Genomic DNA, 24144 nt, shown 5'->3' with positions numbered 1-24144 from the left:
AGCCCCCCGGTACATAGTTGTGTATTCTTCGTTGTGGGTTCTTCTAGTTGTGACATGTGGGACGCTGCCTCAGCGTGGTCTGATGAGCAGTGCCATGTCCGCGCCCAGGATTCGAACCAACGAAACACTGGGCCGCCTGCAGCGGAGCGCGCGAACTTAACCACTCGGCCACGGGGCCAGCCCCGAGCCTTTGCTGATTTTTAAATTATGTACTTTATTTTTTTTCCAGCTTAACCTTAAAAAGCAGCATCTAAAGGTTTGTGTGTTGATAAGAAAATTGAGAAGTAATCCTAGTTTTACCTCTGATTTTTTTAAACGATGGCTCAAATTTGCCCCAATAACTTCTTATGCTTAGAATTTAAAGGAAAACAAACCCTCTCCCAGTGGGGGAGCTTGCTGGCCCTGTGTGTTTGTAAGCGGTGGGTGAATGCTTTCCTGGTAGTCCTCCACTGAAATTCTGTTCAATAAAAGTATTCATTAATTTTCAAAGTTTTTTTAGGAAATAAAAGGGATTATGGCTTGCTTAAATAATTGTAAGCTTAAGGCAAAGAGCTTGTCTTCGCTCGTGTTTTTATGGTTTTAGGGAAGGAGGGAAAAGCTGGAAGGGAGAGAGAGAATGAATGTCTGTACCTTCAGACTCAGAATAGGAAAGACGTGGATGTGGGAGGGAACCTTTGCCCGGCTCTAATGCTCACGCTACAAATAAATGTGCCCGTGCTGTTTATCCAGTACGTACAAAGCCATGTGACTGCTATGTATGTGCTGTCACTTCTTAGGACCCCATCTCAAACATCGTCATCCACATCATTACAAGCCTGCTCCAGAAAGATACTAAACAGCTCAAAAAGAGGTTCGAAATGGAGCAAATGGAAGGTGTCAGCTTGTGGGCCTTCAAGGACTGGACACGCATCCCTGCAGAAGCAGAAGGCCCCCCGCGGGACTTCACTCTCCTGTGTGACTTCAGCGCACTGAGTGCTTCTGTCCACCTCCGACGCATCTGGAAACCAGTGACTAACAGTGAACTGGTGAGGATGGGCACCAGCTTCCCATGAGACAATGAAGAATAGGCCTGTGTAACTGCAGATTCCGTTTCCACATCTGGTTTTGCTAATGTCTATTGAATTATTGCTGAACTGAGAGTTCCCTGAATTTGGAGCGGCAAATTCTCAAAACAAATTAGTGTAACAAATACACAGTTCATACACACATGAAGCATAAAGTTAAGGGATAAAACTTATTTTTTACTAAATGATTGATTTGATTTGCAAAATCAACTAAGATTGTACAGTTTTTAGGCCCTATTTACTCAGATCTTTCAAAAGATGATTTTTATCACATGCGAATTTTAACCAAAAATTTAACATGAAATATACTCATTAAATCTAAAAACGCTCCCACTTCAAGCACCTGAAGCTTCATTTTATACAAGGACAAGCAAGAGTCCAATCTGTGAATTATGATTGATGAAAGGCGTCCAAAGCAAGGTGGAGTTAGTGAATTAAGCTGCTATCCAGATTTTGCCTTGGAGAAATTTAAATTCTTTCCTAGGAATACTTTTTAATATTTCAAACTATAGTATAAGAGATTTCCCAGATATGTTATCTTTATATTTCCCCTTAATGTGGAAAACAGCTGCCTATACGCTTTGTTTACCATCTTCATGAATCGAAAAATTTACAAAGCGTCTTGCTTAAACTGACAGAATCCCAACTATTGAATATTTTCAATTCTTCCCTGCGGTTGGCCTTTTCCTTATCAAAGTAAGCTATTTGTATGCTAGAATATTCTCAGTAACGTGAAGAAGGGGCTTTGATCGATAGAAGACAGTGGTTTGCTTTTGAACAAGCTTTACTCTCAAATCTGTTCTATCCTGTTGTTTCGAAGATTTCCCAGCCTCCACTGCCCCCGCAGAGCATGAACTCAAGTCAAAACAAGTTATCAGTATATAGCGTTGCAGTGTCTATTGGGGCAACTTAAACACAGAAACGTTTGGTTTAATATACTTTTTTGTTGAGGAATACCCATATATATGTTCAAAATATGCATATGTGTGTCGTTATACTCCTAAGTGTGTGTGTCTATGTTCACATACATGGACATGCGTATACCTTGAGGATGAATGACTGAAGACACTGTTTTCACAGCTCACCACTGGCGGATAAACACAGTTCTAAAAGGTCATAAGGATAATATCTTTTCCCCATCAGTGGTGATTCTATGAGAAAAGAGCAATGTATCAAAATTAAACATTTTTTTTAAAGGACTTCCTCTTGTCGTTATCTACACGAGTAGCACCCTTATTCTTGGGTTTGAAGGTGGGACTTGTCGTTTTGTTGTTTCCGGAAAGCCTGCGGATGCCCTGACCAGTCCTGGGAAGAGCGGATGGCTCAGGACTCCTTCACTTCCTGGAGTTTTGCAGCAGTGTCTAAAAGCAGATGCGATATAAAAGGGAGAGAAACTATTTTATTATTATATCGATGCATTTCTTTAGGAAACACAGCCCCAAAGCATGGATACCTGATAATGGATATTGAAAACTGTCTCCTGTGTATTAAAATATTTAAACAGTTGATAGTGCAGGCAGCGTTTTGCAGCTTTGCACAAGTGACATAAATGGGAAATCTCAGAATGGAAGTTCTCGCTGGTTCCAGATGGTTTTCTGCAGCCCTTAGCTAACGTGGTCTGGGATGGGCTTATTGCCATGTGTTGTGAAGTCCCCTGGTTCCAAGAATGATATATTTTGAATGGAGAGAACGGGAAACAGCCTTCATTTAAAACGCCCCCGCGCTTGAGCAGACACCAGAGAGCCTTCTCTGAAACTGTGGTTTATTCCCGTGCCATTACCAGCATCTGAATTTCAAATTCTTAAACTTTCAAAAATCAAGACTTCTAATTATCGGCTACAAGTTTATCTTTTACCTTAATTTGTCATGAACAAATCCTAATATTTGTGCCAGCAAATTTTTGTACCATTATATAGTTTAAAATGCAGGAATATATACATAGATACAAAATATTATTATTATATAAATTTAATTGTATAAAATTTAATTATGTTTCTTTTGTCTGGGTAATAGACATTGAGCAAATATATTTTTAGTTCAATGAAGGTTCTAAAGCTTACACCTTCCTTAAAAAATCTAAAGCAGCTCTAAGGAGCATGTAATTTTGCTATAATAATTTAGATTTTATTAGTATTATTGGAAGAAAAATATTAATTAGGCAATAAAACATGAGTTTCTTTTATGAATTTCAATAATCTCCAATAATCAAATGAGCAAAAATATAATTACAATTTTTTTATTTTTAAAAATGAGTGCCCTCATAAACGGATAAAATCTATGTTTTTTTAGAAAAAAATCTAAAACTTTTTGAAGCAGTTAATTCTCTGTTTTATTGAAATTAGATGTATTTCTCTCATTTGAGAAAAAGTATATTCGGTGATAGTATTTACTCTTTAAAAAACTGAGCTCATCAAAACTGCCAAGTTGTCAAATCCAGGTGGCCAACTCGAGACGCCCTGAGCTACATGCCTTCTCTTCATTGACAGCGTTCGCTCTCTGATGAGGAATGCATCTGCGCTATCCGCAAAAATCGCTGAAACTCATGCAGTGATTTTTATAAACAAACGAGTGTCCTTTCAAGTCATTCATTGTTTGAATATGACATATTAGAGACGATAAAGTGCATGACAGGTAATTTTTTCCAGTGTTTATTAAACAAAGTTCAAAGTTTAAAAATACATTTATATCCCTGAAACTTAAAAGAGCGTGCAGCCAAGTCTCGGGACCAGGTTTTCTCCACCTCAGCACTGTTGACTTTACGGACCGGATCATTCTCTGGGATGGGGACTGTCCTGTCCACTGGGGGATGTTGAGCAGCCTCCCTGGTCTCCACCCACTCGATACCAGGAGCACCTCCCCTAAGGTGTGACACCCACAAGTTCTGCAGACATGGCCAACTACCCCTGGGGGATAAAGGCCCCCCCGCTCAGAATCTGCATCGTAGAGTGATCTTTACTGAATAGATGAAAATTTGGCCTGTATAAGGAGTGGAGTCAATTGCAAAAGTAAGCCCCAGGGACTGAGGAACAGCTGGGAAGTTGCTACATTTGATTTCAAAGCCCTAAATAGTGTCTTTTATGTCCACTGAAAAACTTGTTTAAAAGACTGAATTTTGACTTGTGTCTGTATCATGCAAGTACAGATATTAATTTTGTCTTACATGTCAGTCAACATCACTTGTGATAATGACATGTTTATTTAATGCCCTTAAATGTACCATGGATTTCCTCAACTTTACTCCTTCCCGTGTTTGCAAATATCTCTGAATCTTGTTACACAAACTTTACATTGTAGCCAGAACACAAAAGCTAAATATGTGTGCATGTACTTTGAAATTCATCTAAAATATAAATGCATAAAGGTGGTGACCCTTACCTATGGTTTTGCATGGCCGGACTCAGTTTTTACCTCTACTGAGTATTTTAGCAAGTTATCCCATTTACAGAGTGATTAACAGAGGTGTCTATGTAAAGTTATTATTTTTCCTTTACTTAATGATATTGTAGTGTGCAGATAACAGAACTGCTATCTTCTCATCCAGATGCTCTCTAGAAATCATGTCCCTTAGAGTGGTTGCTTAAAGTCAATATTTATTTATGTATGTAATAAAAAAAGATTTTTGTGTCTGTCTGTCATGTTATTTAGAGAAAAGTAATCTTGTAAAGAAAAAGCATTTTGTAAAAAACAAAAAAGTATTGTAAATAGTCTGATATTCTGTGACTCATTATTTTCATGTTAGAGTTTGTACATACTGATTCAGTAATAAAGTATCGTTAAACCTGCCTAGCAGACTAGACTCATTTATTTCCTAAAAAAGTCTTTTTTTTAATTTAAGAAGAAAAATTTGCAGTTTCCTATGCCACCACAGGGATTCAAAACCCTAACTTTCCGTGTCAGTGTGAATGGAATTCAAGGTCTGGTCAATGTAACAAGACAGTGCTTCCTCCTCATGAAAGTATTTTGGAGTTTGACAATCAAGGCTGCAGAGATTTTCCTTAATATTTACAGCTGTTGCTCGTGATGGTTTGGGTGGCGTTATTTATCAATAGTCTGCGATTTTGAATTGCGCCCCCCAGATGTATCCATAAAATGCTGGATATATGTAGTGCGAATAAACGTTCATTCATATCTCTGGCTTTCAACACCATGTTCTGTGTTGAAGGCTTCGAGTCTCCAATATCCAAGAGTTCTGCGAAGTTAGTACGTTTCCCACTTAGACATGCGGTGGACCCATCGCATATCCACGATGAATGAGAAGAATGCCGTCCCATAAAGCGTGGGAAGTAGTGGTGCTATCCAGGGGAACCTGGATCATTTTCTTCTCCAGAAAGTCACTTATTATTTATCTATGCATTTAGTCAACAAACATTTCCTTAGTTTCTGCTGGGTGCCTGGTCCCGTTCTAGAGGTGGGACGTTGACCAAGAAAGGCCAGCTCCCTGTTTTCATGGATTCTTCATTCTAGCGGGAAGACATGGGTGATAAATAAGAAAGAGTACCAAATGTGAGAAGCCAGGTGGTGGGAAGTACTGTGGTGAGGAGGAAACAGCATTGCATTAGGGAGTGGCTGTGAGGTTCCTGAAGAGCAAGGTGCTCAGTCGAGACTGCACTGTGGCATTGACAGCTCAACTAAGACCTGAGCAGTAGGAAGAAGCCAACATAGGATGGAAGGGGACTGTGGGGGGTGGGGGTGGGGGGGTGCATCTGTACCAAGAAATTTGGAGTCTCATCGAGCATTTTTAAAGAACACTCTGGCTGCTGTGGGTGCAAGGGATTGTGAAAAGACAAATGTGGGAGCAGAAGATCAGCAGGAGACCATGGTCTTTGTCCAGGTGAAGACCAGAGAGTGGATTAAAACGCAGTGGTCACGGTGGACGTGGAGAGAAGCCAACAGACTGAGGATACGTTTTGGAAGTTGAGTCGACGGGACTTGTATGTGTATCGTATTCCAAAGGCAGGAATAGAGTTGCCTCTTAGGTTTGAGGTTGGGGTTACTGAGCGTCTTCTGGGGCCACTTATCTTTCCTTTCTTGTTTTGTAGTCTCTCCTTAAAAATGATGACATTTTCCTGTCAAAAATCACTTAAACGTTTGTTTTGTGTTCCTTGATAATCAGAAGCCATTACATGTAGAGATATTGTTCTAGTCGGCGCTCAGTAATTTTCAAACAATGGATAGATCCAGAACAATATTAATAATATCACTTAAGAATCCAGACACAAAAGTCACATTTGGGAAGACTGCATTTTTATTAAGTGTCGAGAAGAGGTAAATCCACAGAGACAGAAAGGAGATTGGTGGCTGCTGGGGCTGGAGGAAGGAGAGAACAGGGATGGCCTGCCTCATGGCTCTGGAGTTAGTGATGAAAACGTCTGGAACTAGACAAAGGGGATGATTGCACAACATTGTGACGGTACTAAATGCCACGGAATTGGACACTTGAAAATGGTTCATTTTATCTTATGTGACTCTTACTGCAATAGAAAAAAATTATTAGCAATACCACCTAATTTCCAAATACAAGCACAGGTATATATCATATTCAATTTTAATGCAAATGCAGCTTAATGGCTCTCACCAGTGGCAGGAAGTTCCTGTCTTTATTGGTGGTGTAAATTATCCCTCTGACTTTCAAATGAGAAGTAAGCAAAAATGATGCCAGAGAAAGAATTTTACTGGCCTTGATCTTGACTAGGAAGTGTCTGAGAAGTGGGTTTTATTCCAGGCTCCTCCTGAGTATAGCATATCATATCACAGATGATGCCATGCCTCAAGTTGGCTGCTGCAGCCGCCCTCCCTGCCTGAGCCCCCACGCCAGCTGCCTGAGCCACTGTCGCCACTGAGGCCTCTCCCCCTCCCCAGTCTCCTCCTGCCTTCCCCAACAGCTGCATGGCCACTGCACCTCCAACTGGTCCTCCATCCTCTGTTCTATCCACTCCTTCAAAGAGCAGGACTGTGGGCTCCTGACCCAGACATCAGGCTTAAAACTAACAAGAAAAACTCTTGGCTTTGGCCACATTCTTTTACTCCTTGAGCTACATGAGAGGGTCCACAGGTTTTAGGATGAGTGGAATGCCATGGCAGGGACCCAAAACGCAATGAATAGTTTTTGCGTTGTTTCCTTTGGGGAGATGTTTTCACACAGATGTGTCTTGAAGACGTGACTTTGTTATAAATTGGAGAACACTTTTATGTAAACCAGCCATTTGTGGAACATGCCATTTAAGGAGAGCTAGCTGTGGGTGACCAAGAAAATGTTTAAAAGAGTAAGGATTGGGCAACTCTTGTGCCATGACACAGGGAGAGTGCCTGCCGTTTCTCCGCCTGGGTTTTCCTCATCAAAGTGAGAGTTCCACCATTTCATGGTAACCACGAAGATTAGGTTTAATTATTTAGAAGTGCTTTCAAAATTCCAAAGTGTGTGTGTGTGTGTGTGTCTAAAAATGTCAGATAAGTAGGGATTGCAATCTCTAAAACAATTTAGTGCAACTAATAGGAAAGCGCAGTGTTATATTTGCACCAACACTTTCTGACATCCAATCCCTGGGAGTGATGGAATGTATTTTAGAAGACGGTGAGGAAGTGAGCAGTTCATGTAAGATCTTCGTAAGGAAACATTCTGATCTATAGATAATACGGTAAGAGGAACTTGGAAAAGCAAAGACTAAGAATGAAAAAATTTAGAATTAAGAGATAAATGGTAAATGAGAAAAGCAAGCAGAAGTGTTAAGTGAACTATAAAGGGTGGAGAGAGTTAGGGGGGTGAGGAAGCAAGCGAGACCGCGACACTGAGAACACAAATACTGAAGACGACAGTTCCTGTACGTAATAACGAAGAGTCAGAGATCTGATTCAGGTGCCCAGCAAGTTTTAAAATGGCAACACACCAGAGGAACTGTTGCTGGGGGGCAGAAGTTTGCAGCATAGGAACTTGAAGTAGGCTGGGAACTAGGGACTGAGGAAGAACAGCGTGTAGTCCAGCTCTCCATGGGTAGGAGTTGGCTTTATCAACCTTAAATGCAAATCCACGCCCTCATGGTTTGCCAATCTGTTTGAAGGAGTCATCTTTTTTCTCTTTATTCTGAATAAATTGTACATTCACACGCAATTGTAAGAAATAATAAAGAGATTATTATCCTGGACCTTCACCCAGTTTCCCCCAATAATAACATCTCCCAAAACTACAGCACAATATTAAAAGCAGGAAGTTGACATTGGCACCGTCCATAGAACTTATTCAGATTTCACTGGTTTTACATACACACACTTGTGTGTGTGTGTGTGTGTGTGTGTTTAGTTCTATGCAATTTTATCACATATGTGCATGCCATTGTGTTTTAAGCAAAAGAACATCTAAAAGACGCAATTACTTTAAAAAATTAGTTTTGAGGAATTATGTTTTTTGCACATTTCCCTAAAGCTGAATGCCATTTATTTTATGCTGAATTTAACTTTAATGCCATAGAACTAATCAACTCAATATGCATTTGATACTGTCTTGTATTTCAGTCAATGAGTTGTTTTCATAAAATGGCTGCATGCCTAACAAGTCTGTCTAGAAAAATCTGTCTTATCCAATGAAACTAAATTTACGTGTAAGTAAAATCTATTGATTTGAAAAGTCATTGCACGGACTGAGAGTAATTCAGGTGCATATTTATGGTCTAGAAGTGAATTGAAGGGAGAAAAAAAGAGTAAATTCATTGCAGTTCAGAAACTTAAATATTGCCCCAAAGAGGAAAGAGATTCAAGTTTCAGATTAATGTAACAGTTAAAGACTGAGTTCTGAACAATCGCCTCTGATTGTTAGCGTGACCCTGGATCAGATGCTCTCAAAACTGGCTGCCTATTAGAATCCCCGGGGGAGCATTTAAGAAGACCAGTGTCTTCCAGCACCTTCAGATCTGGAGTGAAGTGTGGACATCAGGGCTTTCTTTAAGGGTCCCCAGGTAATTCTAATGTGTGCCCGTGTTGAGAACCACTCCTCCAGACCGTGATGTTGAATGGGAGATATAATAAACATCCCTGCTTGCAGAGCTGAAGAAGTAAAAAGTCATATTGAAGCATCCCATTTTGCTTACAGTGGAGTGAACTGAAGTTTTCTCCTCCACTTTATGCTTGATTAAATTATACATAAAGATATAGGTGCAGATATGAAAATGCGTGTAAAATACACACGTGCAGATAGATACAGGTAACCTATAGATAGACATCTCCCATTCAGTCTTCTTTCGGGTGTAATTGGGAATTTGTTGTGGCAAATATTAATAAAGCATAGGGCCAAATACAGTTTTGTATATTCTAGTGTGTGGTTAGTAGAAATTACATCTCTTTCCTGGCATTGTGAAATAGCGTTCAGAGAGGCAGCTTGTAGTGATTTAAATGTAGTCAAAGACAGCCAATTCGCATCCATCAGTCGGTATGCTTATAGCACCAGATTACGTGCAAGCCAGAACTGAGCCTGACTGACCTTTTCTTCCCAGATATCTCCTTCCTCATCTCAAACAACAGCCCATCAAATGCAATTGGGTTCATTATAAATAATGGAAACCATCCCTCTTTCCATTGCTGAGTGGCCCTGCTTGGTGTTGTACCGGGTCAATCGTAGGCCCTGTTAGTAGTTTACTAGAGGAACAGCTAATAGAATTCACCTCTAGAGCTAACATTTACCGAGGGCCCACTCATTGTATCCCTTGGCTCAGTGTGTTATTTGCATTAGGTCATTCATTTCTACAGTCATCCTATGGGGCAGGTGAAATCTTAAAGCTGAGGGCAGTGAGACACAAATTGTTTAAGTCAATTGCCCAAGATCAGGTAGCTAGTGAGTTCGGAGTCTGAAGATGAAGGCAGGCCATGAACATCAGGCCAGCATCCTTGCAGTTAACCACTAAACTCTTCTGCCTGCCAGCCCATCCTCTTGCCTGTGAATAAGCAAGCACATGATTTTACTTATGTACCTGTAGAGACATATACTTGTGGGTATGAAATACTATGTATAAATGTATAAAGTACTGTGTATACATGCATGAAATGTATATGATACTAAATGTAATATTTATCTATGTATAGATGGAAAGCAAGATAAATGTCAATGTGCCTTGATACATAGGAGAGGGTTTTGGTTTGTTTATCCTGTTTGGTTTTTGTGTTTTTGAGTTGCACCTGACCGATTCCATCAGCATCTTGAAGGTGTGATGTTTTTAGAGCTTCTGAACCAATTCTAATACACAGCCGGAGAGAACCACTGCCTTATGGGGTTATTCCAACTCTCAGCACAGAACTGAAGGCTTTTACAATTTGCCTGCAACCTAACTTTTCTTGAACTATGACTTGGATTTGGTGACTGGCGTGTAATACTAAGGAATGTGGGTGACCTTTAAGTTCTTTTACAAAATCTTTTCCTTTTTTCTCTCCTCCCTCCCTTATCCAGGTAGCAGGGGAGAAATCATAATTGTTTTCTTATTTTACACGGAAAATGATCCCTACTTTTTCGTTTCTGAATAAATTTGGGAAACTTCAGGAGACATACTTTTTTTTTTTACTGAGGAGGATTTGCCCTGGGCTAATATCCACTGCCAATCTTCCTCTTTTTGTATGTGAGCTGCCACCACAGCATGGACACTGACAGACGAATGGTGTCTGTGCCCAGGAACCGAACCCAGGCTGCTGAAGTGGAACACAATGAACTTAACCACTAGACCACTGGGGCTGGCCCTCAGGAGACATGCTTTTAAGGACTTAGTGAAGGACTTGAATAAAAGTACAGTATTTATATAGTCGTCAGTTTTGTCTGCAAAGATTCACCACCCTGGGATTGGCCCCACTTGTCATTCACTTCCCGTCAAATAGCCAATCAGATGGTAAATTTGGAAATCCAGACTGGAAGTTTCAAGAAGAGAATTTGCAGGTTTGATGTGACTAAGTGTTCTAGATGGTTTGGAATATAATAAAAGTGGAGATGTCTGTACATTTGGCTCAATTCCATATGTCTCAACTTCCAATACCTGCCAAGTCAAATTAGGTTGCAAGTTGAAGACACATTTTTGTGAGGATTTTACATGGGCCAGTGGTTCCCAATTTTTTTTTTTTTTACTATTTTTGTATCAAAATAAGCGATTATTGAATGAACTATGTCAATGTTGAACATAAATATCATTAAATAATTATTTTCCTTAATTTAAAAAACGTTGATAGACTCATGAGTAGATTGAAGACCCAGTGTTATTGTTCATCCACATGAGGATAATTACAGTTTTTTTCCAAATTAATTGTATGCAATGGTTTAAGATTTCATAATGTAAATATGCACTCGAACTCTGTTCCCAAAGGTAGTCCTGCTCAAGGGAATAGCTGATAAAAGACGCTCCAGCATTTCTATGACCAGTGACGCAAAGTATTTCACACCTTCTTTCTTACCAAATTCATTTACAACACTTCCTTCATCTGAAACGTCAGGGCGTGACTCTGGTTCCAGGCTTAGCAGCCGATCCCAAATGCATTGTCACTCCTCTCCCAGCATCATCTATCAGACTTCCGCTTAGCATTCTCACAGAAGTTCCCAGAAGTGTTAGCAAATGGAAGCCCAGGCCAAATTCCGTTCACACGCCCGTGAAGGCAAAGGCTGGCCCCGCAGCTGCCTTCCAGGCGTGGGCGTGAGGGTCCCACCGCGATGCCGACGGAAGCAACTTTGTGCCTTCATTCCTGTGCGTTTACAGGGGCTGCATTGTCATTTGGGCAAATGCCAGCTTCCTCAAGGAAGGCCCCAAGCCAAAACATCGGCATATATCCAGTTGCTGACAACCTAGCACCTGTAAAAATCAAAAGAAAACCCTGCGGGAGTTATATGGGGAGCAGAGTGGAAGTCCTGCCAACCGGCTTGGCATTGAGAGGAAGCCAACAGCAGCCCCGCTGTGCCTAACATGAGATCAGCTTAAATCAACATGCATTTTACAGTATGGAAGCACGCCGGAGAACCCGAAATGTGTATGTTATGGAGATGAATGGCCACCCCTGTGAAGTCTCTGGAAAGTCGTTAAGAGAGGAATCTTTTGCATGAATTTTGTTCTGCCTTAAGAAATTATTGGCAAAGGTTGCTTTTTGTTGTGGAGTCGTTGTCTGTTTACTTCGCCTCCACCAGAACATTTAGGACTTGCCTCGAGGGGGTTTTCTTGACGTCTGTCCAGAATCCAAAGGCAAGGAAGCTTTAGTCACAGAAACAAAGGCTGGACTTTGGGGCCGGGAGGGGGCCTTCCAGCCAATTCTGGCATAAAGGAGGAGAGTTTATCTGTGTCCATAAACAAAGCTTTGTCAACCTAAGGATGCCTTATGAGTTGACCACCCTGCTCGGTGACAAGCCATTAATTGGGGATGGGGGTGGGAAATCTAAGTGAAATATCAGATGACAAATAGGCGGGAATTCAACCCTGAAGCTCCAGCCCACTTAGGAATGCAGACAATTGTCCACATGCAAATGACCCAGCAGCAAGCCTCTCAGGGCCACCAAGGGTACATCTGAAAACGGAGCTGGGAGTCCAATCCAGTAATTATGCCCCAAGCGACACATTTTTGGAGAAAGCCAAAGTCTATGTATGTGTCACCATTAGTATCTATACTTTATCATTCCGTTTGAAATTTGTATGGACTCCCTATTAACTTGCTTAAAAATTGGCATTCTCAGCAATTTCATGCTCTTCCAGATTTTTTCTGTACAACAAATGGCATTGTAGAAGAATACTTTGAGTCACTTCTCTTGTGACAATGGACCCTCCAGGATTGGCTCAAACTGACCCCATCTCATCAACAGAAGGTTTTTCACAGGCAAAAAATTTGCAAAGTCATGTAGCCAGAACATGTGCAGAGGAGAAAATCTTGACCTGAAATGACCCTGGAACCAAAGATTCACCCCCTCACCTCCACCCCAAGGAACCAAAGGAACAGAACATGACCGGAACCTGAAAGTTGGACTCTTATCAGAAGTGAGGAGTCCATTGTCTAGGAAGATCCAGTGTTAAAGCCCCTTCCACAGCTTAGAATAAATGTTTAAAGCCCTCCAATCAAAACCTGACCTGCCAGTGCTTCTGCATACCAGCCGTCTCTCCCTAACCTCTTAAATTTCACCCCAAATCTTGAATCAGGGAGATAGGGTTGAGAGCATTGCCTTCTGTCTCTTTGCAGGTCGACCTCGCAATAAAGCTTTTTTCTTTTCTCAAAAGCTGATGCTGTAATGATTGGCTCTTTATGAGCATTGGGCAAGAGAACCCCAATTTTGTGCAGTAACGCTTCTCTCTCTCTTTAACTTTAGCAAGACACTTGGTGCTTGACATTCCACAAACTCTATTTAAAGACAGCCAATGTCCTTAACTCAATAGGCCCAGAAAACCTGAGGATGTGAGGCCAATTCTGGGGAATCTCTTTTCTTGCCTTCTCCCTCTCCTTGTGATTACATCAGGCCCATCCAAATAATCCAGAATAATTTCCTGAAAGGGATCTCCAAGTTTGTTAATCAACGAAACAATCCAAGTTTATTTATTCAACAAAACCACGTGTATACGAACCAGTGATGGCGTGGTTTTTCAAAAACTTTCAAATGAAAAATGACGTATTAAAAATATTAAGACTGAGTTCTTTAATTATTAGTATAAGTGACCAGTTACACATTTTCAAGTGACAGCTCATCAAAAGTTTGTCTGTAGGCTAGTTGTTTAAAATTCTTTATACTTCGTCCTTTATAAATAGTGGTTAGGAAATTGGCTGGCCTGTATGAGGCAATGGCTGGAGAGCCTAGGGAACAGGGTTCCCAGAGCTCCTGGACAGGGACCTCAAGGTAGCACAGCCCTGGGCTGTCATCTGTGACATTTGTTACTTTGCAAATTATAGGCATGCATTATCGTATTCATATATTATTTACATTGTAAAACCAGCACTGGAATAGAAAAAGCATGAGGTTAACATAAAATTATAACATAAAAATATTTTCCATGTATTTTTTTTTTAAAGATTGGCACCTGGGCTAACAACTCTTGCCAATCTTTTTTTTTTTTAAGGATTGGCACCTGGGCTAACAACTGATGCCAATCTTTTTTTTTTTTTTTCTGCTTTATCTCCCCAACCACCCCCCCCCCGCCCCCCCCCCGTACTCAGTTGTATATCTTAGTTGCAGGTCCTTCCAGTTGTGGGATTCCATGTATTTTTATTTATAAATGGTGTATATTAACTTTTATTCTCATAAAAATGTACATTAGCTTTAATAATGTTCAGGATGGTTGACTTTTAATGGTCTTGCTGATTATGATGGCTTATAATACAATTAGCAGTAATCTCAAGGCATAACATACACTCAGGGGAGGTTAATGGCTAAAAACAGTGTATGTAAAAATCACGTTTCAAATCATGCTGTTGATAACTTCAGATCTGACAGATGACTGTCTGCTCTCATTGGATGGTCGTCGTGTTGACCTCATAATATGGCTAATAAAAAGCTTCTACTTGGATTAACAGAAGAAGAGTCATCTGTGCTCTTATCTGGCGCTCAGGGACCTGAGGTGTGGATCAATATTTTTAACCTGCAGTTCTTTTACAGGAAAATTGTAAGCTACCTGTCCATTTTGTGGAGGCTAGATTAGTTAAACCTAGATGAAATAATCTCCAAATCTACTTAGTTGTGCAAATGTCACATTACACTGGAAGTTGGGGATTGAGAAAAAGCCCCACTCTGGGCTCCTCCATGTGCACAAACTCCCAATTTGCCCTCAGGATATCTCACATTCCAAAGACATGACACATCCCATCTGTTGTGTGAGGAGTCAACGTCAAGCCGACTGTCAAGAATCAATACATCTTAATGATTCTCTTAATTATTTAGGTAGACATAAATATAAATGGAAGTTCTAGTACTTGCTTCCTACATCCAAACTGGTTGTCTTATGAACCTCACCCTATGCTGAAGACCGTCATATGAGACAATAACCACTAGACTGGAATTGCCTGTGGAATTGCCTCCAGGAGGGAATAAAAACACTCTTTAGCATCTTGCAGTTCACTTTGTGCTGGACGGGTGAGGCCTGTGGGAGGAGAACACTTCTTGGGGTACCAAGAAAGGAAATGCTTCTTAGTGACATTTCCATTTCTACGGATTATACCAACTCCAATATATGGACATGAGAGTTATCAGGGCAGTCCATATTCTTACACAATCCTCCAGCCATTTTTCCAAGGAAATAAGCATTTAAGAAATGTTTGTTTAAGGAATTAGTGAATAAATAAATGTGAAATGAATCAATAATGCATGAGGAGATAAAAGAAGTTTTGCTTGAATTCTTTTATAATTCGCACTGGGCATTCCCACCTTCAAGATGGCGGCTACTTCACAGTGGAAGCTAGTTAGTGCTGAGGTTGGTGCTGGTGGGCATTTAGGTGTCTCCTTGATCTGATATTTAAATACACTATATAGCAGCAAAAAGCACTGTTGTGTTCAGAAAGCTTTGTTTCCTTGGTCATCTTTTTCTTCCTTTTTTAAACTTCTATCCTGAACTATTATGGAGTGCCTGCTAAAGAGAAATATTACTTAGTGACTATTTAAGGAAACTCATTAAAAATTGAGAATGAGAGAGACCACTGTCTTCTCTTCCTGGTGCTCCCACTGCCTTTTCAGTGTGGAATTCATACCACGTGTGTTAAGCAACAGTTGAGGAAACTGATTTTCTCTGTGTCCCAGGAAAGCCAGAGGAAGCAATGAAGACCGAGAACAAAAATTACGCTAATTTGAAGGTGGACACAGGATGTTTCTGAGGTACAGTGAAAGATCAACAGATGTACACTACAGGGAAAACTAATGAGAGCCTATTTTGAATGACAAAGATTGATTTCCCTCCCCCCATTCTTTTATTGTTCATAGAGTAGGAGATACATAGAAGATAGAAAGATAATAGATAATAGATAGATAGGTAGATAGATAGATAGATAGATAGATAGATGGCAGATGATAGAGAGAGAGATGCACTATTTTATTTTTTTTTTAAAGATTTTATTTTTTTTCCTTTTTCTCCCCAAAGCCCCCCAGTACATAGTTGTATATTCTTAGTTGTGGGTCCTTCTAGTTGTGGCATGTGGGACGCCACCTCAACGTGGCTGGATGAGTGGTGCCATGTCCGTGCCCAGGATTCGAACCGATGAAACACTGGGCCGCCTGCAGCAGAGCTGGCAAACTTAACCACTCGGCCACGGGGCCAGCCCCTGCAGTATTTTATTTTTAAACTAAATTTGCCAGAAGATTGTTTTCATCAACGTTAAGATGAAAATGCAGAGGGGAAAAATATTGGTTCTTGGGAAAATGTGCCTTTTCTCCATTAGTGGCATGTTTATTCAAGTGTTATTTGTATATTCTAGAAAGTTATTTTGCATTCATTGTATAACACAAAAGACAATGATAAACAATCTTGATACCTTGTCAAATTGAAGGACTCAACGTTTTTCTTTTATCATTGTAAAACCAAGGACATTTTATAACTTCTTTGGACACGGTTGTTACATGTGGAACAATTTGTCCTAAGTGGAAGTAAATCCTGGTTAGTTTTTCCCTGGAAGTGCCTTATTGTTTAAATATATTTGTTTTATTTTTGAAGCAATGATGGATGTAGCCACAAGATATCCAATAAAACACAAAGATTGGAATTACGTGCAAAGTGAATTTATAGCATTTAAAAAAACCCTTCGCTAGCTTTAATGAAAGGAGAATGCTGAACAACTGACTCTTTTCTTATACAAAGTTTAGTTGAATTTCTCACAACAGCATCACTGCCAAGCCATTACACGGAACCCACGTTCATTTTACCCTTCAATTCTCAGGAGCTTTTGTGTCAGAACAACATTTATAGAGCTTTGCACTTAGCTGGCAGCTTCGGCTGGCACAGTGTGGCCAGGATGTGCAAAAACTCCTGCCAGGAGACACACCCAAAGGGTTGTCATCTGAGAAGGATTGGAAACCCTGCCTTGGAAAAAATTCTGCTTATTTCAATGATTCTTTAAGCAATCCTTCTCAATCCAATTGATCTTATTTAACCTCCGTCGAATGAGTGTGTGCAATGCCGGAAGAGCCCGATAACCATCCAGGAGCTCTATGGATGGAAGCCTCTTGATGTTCTGATGACTTGCCCCTGGTGACTTTAGTAAATTTCATGTGTCTTGAAATCCTCAGTCAACCGTAAGTCACTGATCCATCAAGTAAATGAAACAGAATTGGTCAAAGGCAAACTCTGGCCACATCCTGGTAAAATGAAATGTCTTCCTGATTTTGGCAGGCATAACTTTCAGGTCTGCTATGTCTGTGAACAAATTTTTTTTTCACATTCAGAACATGAAACTTGTTAATGTCTATAGGCTCTGAGGTAACATAGCCTTCTAAAGTGTCCCGGTGTTGTTTAGCAAGTTAACGTGAATCCATACTATAGGTCAGCTGAAACTGCCCCCATGTTAGCATTCTTAGACTCTAAGAACATGTCTGTTACACAGACCATGTGGTTTCCATCCTAGATAGCAACACGAAACAATAATTAATCAAATGAAGATCTCTTGCCACATCATCTGTGTGCAAAGTTTAAATGTATATTGAGAGAGTGGTCATTTTTAATTCTTTTTAAGAAATAGAATTATAAATGTGATTCTATGTGCGAAAAAAGAGACTTTATTTGAAATCATTTGCTCATTTAGGTTTTCATGCAAAACAAAGACATTTTTAAATTTTTCATTATTGGGGAGTTTTTATTTACATTTGTATTCTTTTTCTTCTCAAACTGTGCTAATTATTTATGTTAAAGCATAATGATAAAAGTCATAAAATGCATTTGAATCTTGTGGGGGTAAATTTCAGAGAAAACGAATATTATACTGAGTTACAAAAGGATGTCTGATGTTTCTAATGTATTTTACTTAGCCGTTAGAGAAATAACCATGGGCAAGGAAGAAGTTAGAATCTATCAGCTTCCCTTATTAACCAACAACCACTATTACAATGAGATAGTTGAGCATTAATAAAGCTTTAATTCATTTTTCAGTAGATGTCACTTGAGATCTGTCAGCGTGTTGGTATTGGCTCTATAGCATTTCTTGCAGTCTTTTTTACTTTATCTGCACACCTTTAAAACACTGTATTAAAAATAGATATTTTCAGGAAGCACTTCACACTGTATTTAAATGTCTGGCCTAGAACCATGATCATTTTCTCATTAAGAACCTAATCTTCTGCATGTGAAACAATCAAGTTCTGGGAAGTTCTCTGCAGGCACAGAGAGGACAGTATACCCAGCTGGGCTTCCTAGGGCTGCATCATGGCTGGGGACCATCTCAGGCAGAAAGAATTATTGTTTGGCTATTTTTCAAAATGGTGATTTTAAAATTTTTTATCCATTTATTTCACATTAGTTCCAGTTAAAGTTATCAAAATAATTTAGCAGAACCTGAAATGTGTGTGTGTGTGTATTTTTTATATATGTACAATAATGGGCTGGAACCATCTGACTTTGGTGATACACAAAACCCAGAACGATATTTTAAGAAAACCCTTTATGCATGGCAAAAATGTAGTAAATCAAGGATTTTATTTGAAGTTCTTTCCAGTAAAGAGGGAATAATATTCACCTCCTTGAGATGTATCATAATGCTAAGAATTGAGAGAAACTCTGCAGTTCAGAAAGGAGAGGACAGACGGAGGATGCAGTTCCAGAGGGAAGGTGTTATTCTCAAGCTTTACTGAATCAAACCATTTCGTGTCCAATGCCAAATCACTAGCAGATGCAGTATATCTTGCCTGAAAAAATAATCATGTAGACAAAAATGAACACAAAGAAAATATGAATTACAATTTTTAAAACAGCACTAACCAAAAAAAAAAAAAAAACCCTCCAAAACAACAAAAAAAAACTAAAAAAGTGCAAATCTTCATCAGGATTGAAAAAAGATAATGAAAAGTCAGTTTACTAACCTCAAAATAACCCTGTGGAATGATGTCTCCTGATTTGCCAGGGCAGATTCCACCACCAGCTATGAGTGCAACTTTCTGGTCCATCTACCAACGGGGAAGGAATCCAGGAACCCACCTGCTGACGGCCAATGTTGTGGCTACAGATGCGAAACAATAGCGCACAAAAGCAGAGAGAAGAGAGACAGCGTTTTAACGCCCCTTCGACGTTTCTAGCGTTGCCCTCTTTGATTTCTGCGGTTAGGTGCCATAGTTTTCTCGACATTCCAGGCTTATCTATTAATTCCCCAGAAGTATTTAAAATCAAACCGTTTGTGTCCTGATGCGCTTATTTGAGGGGGAAGCAGACAACCCGACTGTTCAGTCTATGCACCCCCTTCCTCTTCTGTCACTCCCTTCTTCACTCTACATGGTCCTTAATGTGCGGGAAGAAAGGGAAAAAGACGGGATGCCATTCTCCGCGCAGAAGTGAGCAGTGCTGCGCTATGTCATATGTTTCTGTATTTTCTGTTGACATTGACACGGGCCTGGGAGGTGACAGACCATCCATGCTGCTGACTTCTTTTGTGACTTTCTTTGTATTTAGTTTTAAAAAAAAGATGCTGCTTGGAATTGTATCAAATTCATATGTTGATTTTGAAGCACCATTTTTATTTCATTTTCTCACCAGGAATATTTAGTGAGGACACAGGTTTTTACATCAATATGAACACAAGGCTCCTGAATTTATATATAATATGTATGTTTATAAATATGATACATAATATATACTATATAGAAATATATTAGGAAAATTATATATATAAATACATATATGCAGAGAGAGATAAGGACCAAGAAAAGAAAAACATATGTTTGTATATTGTATATAGTACAATGTATTTTTTTCTTAGTCATTCTATAGTTTTGGCTGTTAATATGAATAAAATGTATTTTTTTTCGAATTTCCCACTGGATAAGGCTAGAATAGGGAGAAAATTTTGTTATATATGATTTGTATTATTTATCTCTAGTTGATCTCATTAATTCTTAATTACTTTTAATTGATCTTTTTGATTTTTTAGATCTATAGCCTCAGCATCTGCATGCTAAACATCTCTGGACTTTAAAAACAATATGTGAATAATCATTATTTAATTGTTTTGGCCTTTGTGCTTTAGCAAGAACCTCCAAAGCAATGTTGAACAAGAGTGGTGACGGCATGCCTCCCTGTTTTTCTTGATTTTAATATAAATAGTTCATTGCTTCTTTCTTTCTTATGATATTTGGTGGTAAGTAGTCATGACTAGCTCATTTTCTTCTGGTTCTATCTTATTTAGACTTTCTTTTAGGAATAGCTGCCGGATGTATCAAACACCCTTCCATCCTCAGCCACCATGAATATGAACAGATGGTTTTCTCCTTTAATTTGTTAGTAGAATAAAAGATCTTCAACCATCCTTTCATCCTGAATTAAAAATATCAGTCACCCTCTTGAATATCTTAGATTCTATTGTCTAATAGTCTACAGTCATGTGTTGCTTCTGATGGGAATATGTCTTGAAAATGCATTGTTAGGCAATTTTGTCATTGTGTGAACATCATAGAGTGCACTTACACGAATCTACATGGTGTAGCCTACTACACACCTAGGCTGTGTGGTACTAACCTTATGGGACCACCGTTGTACATGTGGTCTGTCATCAACAGAAACATCATTATATGGCGTAAGACTGTATTTAGAATTTTTGCATCTACTCATGCACAATAATCATATGGCATTATTCTATAATTTTTTCAATTATTTTGTACTTACCTTAGCAAGTTTGGCATTAAAATCGGGCTAATATGAAATTGGGCAGTTTTTAAGCTTTTTCTATAGCCTAGAAAAGTTCACATTTTGTAGAAATGATTTGTACTTTAAAGCTCAAATAGACCTCAGCTGTAAAACCACCTGGGCCTGATGTATATTATTTTTTAACCTAATGTGTCTTTACATTACCTTTTCAACACCTTCCTTGGTTATTTGTACACTCAGTTTTCTGCCTCTTTGGGAAGCAAGTTTGGATATTTTTGCAGGAAATCAACCATTCTCTTCAAAATTCTCATATGTATTGCCATAGAGGTGCACAAAATATGCTCTTATGATGCTTCGCATTTCTTTAATATCTGTGATTACACTGCTGTTTTATTCATAATCTCATTTATTTTTTACTCCCTCTTATTTTTCCCTAATCTGACTTTTTGGTAGTTCTTTTGTTTTACAGTTAATTTCAAAGAAATAACATTTGGATATATTTATGATTGCTATTGTTTATACTATTTCAGTAATTTCCACTTTTATCTTTATTCTCTTCTACTTTGCTTTTTTCTAGACACTATCAAATTAAGGAAGTTCCCCTATATTCCTAGTTTAATGAGCGTTTTCATCATGGACAAGTGTTGGACTTTGTTGACTGCCTTTTCTGTGTCTATTGATATGATCACGTGATTTTTCTTTTTTATCCTGTTGATGTGATGGTTTACATTAATTGAGTTTTGAATGTTGAACCAGTCTTGAATACCTGGGCTAGTTCTCACTTTGTCATGGTGTGTAATTCTTATTATACTTTGTTGGATTTGATTTGCTAATATTTTGTTGAGGATTTTTGCATCTATGTTCATGCAGGATATTGATCTATAGTTTTCTTTTCTTGTAATGTCTTTGTCTGGTTTTGTTGTTAGGGTAATGGCAGCCTCATAGAATGAGCGAGGAACTATTCTCTCTGCTTCTGTCTTCTGAAAAAGATTGTAGAGAGTTGGTATAATTCCTTCCTTAAATGTTTGGTAGAATTCACCAGTGACCCCATCTGGGCCTGGTGCTTTCTGTTTTGGAAGGTTACTAATTGTTGATTCAATATCTTTAATCGATATAGGCATATTTAGATCATCTCTTTCTTCTTATGTGAGTTTTGGCAGATTGTGTCTTCCAAAGAATTGTTCTACATTAATTTGTATCCTCTCTCTCTTTTTTTTCTTTTAGTTAGCCTGGCTAAAGGTTTATCACTTTTATTGATTTTTTTTCAAAGAACCTGCTTTTGTTTTCATTGATTTTTTTCTATTAATTTCCTGTTTTCAATTTCATTGATTTCTGCTCTAATTCTTATTTTTGTTCCTCTGCTTACTTCAGATTTAATTTGTTCTTCTTTTTCTAGTTTCCTAAAGTGCAAACTTAGATTATTGATTTTAGATCATTCTCTGCTATTATATGCATTCAATGAAATAAATTTCCCTCTAAACACTGCTTTCACTGCATCCCACAAATTTTGATAAGCTGTGCTTTCATTTTCATTTAGATCAAACTATTTTTTAAATTTCTCTTGAGATTTCTTCTTTGACCCAATGTTACTTGGAGGTGTGTTGTTTAATCTCCATGTATTTGGGGGTTTTCCAGTTATCTTCCTGTTATTGATTTCTAGTTTAATTCCATTGTGATCTGAGAGCAGATATTGTATGATGTCTATTCTTTTAAATTTGTAAAGGTGTGTTTTATGGCCCAGAATATGGTCTATCTTGGTGAGTATGAGCTTGAGGAGAATGTGTATTCTGCTGTTGTTGGATGACATAGCCTATAGATGTCAATTATATCCAGTTGATACATGATATTGTTGAGTTCCTTTTCCCTCCTGCCTACTGGAATCATGAGTGGATTTATCTCTGATATTTATGGTAAGAACCTATTTGAACTCCTGGAGGTAAACTCACAAAAGTTTGGGGGCCTCCAGGAATGTTTAACTCTCAGACTTGTCCACCGTGAGCCTCCTGCAATTCATCAAGTACAGCTCAGATTTCCTGCCTGGCACAGGATTCCTCTTGTGAGTTTCTGCTCTGGTCAGCTGTGACTCCCTGTGTTTTCCTGTCTGTCTCTCCAATCTTGGGGACAGTGGTTTGCTCTGTGTCCTCCTGTCTCTTATGGATCCAAGAAGAGCAGTTGATTTTTTACTTGTGGAACCAGAAAGTAGATGCCTTATTTTGCTTTTTTAATTACATTTTTTCTAGTTTCTTTTGTTGAATATGTAGTTCATTTATATTCAGTCTTTTTCATCTTAATAGTGAAAGATTAAGTGGACATAAATAGCTTTCTCATAGGCTTTGGCATACAGAATTAACGTTTTCACTACTTGCTAGATAATTGACAGTTCTGTTACGATTTTCCAATTGATCTAGGTGTTGTTTCATACAATGATTTCTTTTCAATTTATACATGAATCAATCAATTTACAAATAATTAGGTTCTGGGGGTCATTAGTATTGTTGATATCTAGCTTTGTTTATGAAAGTGTTTTGTAAAATCTAGACATTTTAGATTTTGTTAGGATTTTTTTGCCAAGTCACAATCAGTATGTGGATAAATATGAGCACACATACATGGACCTATTGATATAAATGTATAGATGTAGATACATTTAGAGATATAGAGATGAATATGGATATAGATACAGATACGGATAGAAGTAGAGATATAGGTAGAGATCTGCCACCCTTTTTCCCTTAGTCCTGATTTTCATGAACACTGCTCTGGTCTGTCTTGCAGTCTTCCAGCTCCCAGCACCTGTCTGTCCTTGGCTAAGGGCCTTCTCTGGCGACCAGAGCCTGCCCTGGCAAAGCACAGCATGACGGAAGTGCCAGGGGATTCATGCCTCCCACGTTGGCCTCCACAAATGGCTGATGGGAGTTGATGAGCAACAGTTCCAGCTCCCTCTTCTCTTGGGAGTGAGAGCTCTGAGGTTTGTATTCTGTCTGCCTCCCAGAGACTCTCAGGAGAATTAAGCTCCACAGTGGTAACTTGCTGGGAAAAAAACACCTTTTCTTAACTTCTTTCCTTGTCTTACTTCCTCTTTCTCTCACTGATGCTTCTTAATATCACATCCCACATAAATTGCTCATATTCACATCTCTCTCTCAACATCTGCTCCTGAAACACACACACACACACACACACACACACATGCATATGCATACTCCACTTACTGGAAAATAAAACACAGTTTTCTCCCCCGCTACACTAATGTCTAAGGGCATGTAATTCCATTACTTAATTTGACCAGAATGGAAGGATCTGGAATGTTTTTGTAACATTCTTTAGTGAGTAAT

The 24144-nt window shown here is 38.9% G+C and overlaps 1 protein-coding gene across 2 annotated transcripts in view; it reads left to right on the top strand.

Annotated features, from left to right (window-relative positions):
* The window catches only part of ANOS1 (anosmin 1), a 181174-nt gene extending 176327 nt beyond the window's left edge, over window positions 1-4847 (top strand). For both annotated transcript variants that reach the window (XM_023634133.2, XM_023634132.2), the window contains exon 14: window positions 777-4847. In XM_023634133.2, the coding sequence (XP_023489901.1) occupies window positions 777-835 (59 nt within the window). In that variant the 3' untranslated portion in view covers window positions 836-4847. The remainder of the gene's footprint in view (window positions 1-776) is intronic.
* Window positions 4848-24144: the final 19297 nt, after the last annotated feature.

Source organism: Equus caballus, chromosome X (assembly GCF_041296265.1).
Source record: "Equus caballus isolate H_3958 breed thoroughbred chromosome X, TB-T2T, whole genome shotgun sequence".
NCBI lineage: Eukaryota > Metazoa > Chordata > Mammalia > Perissodactyla > Equidae > Equus > Equus caballus.
This window is presented reverse-complemented; position numbering and strand designations above follow the sequence as displayed.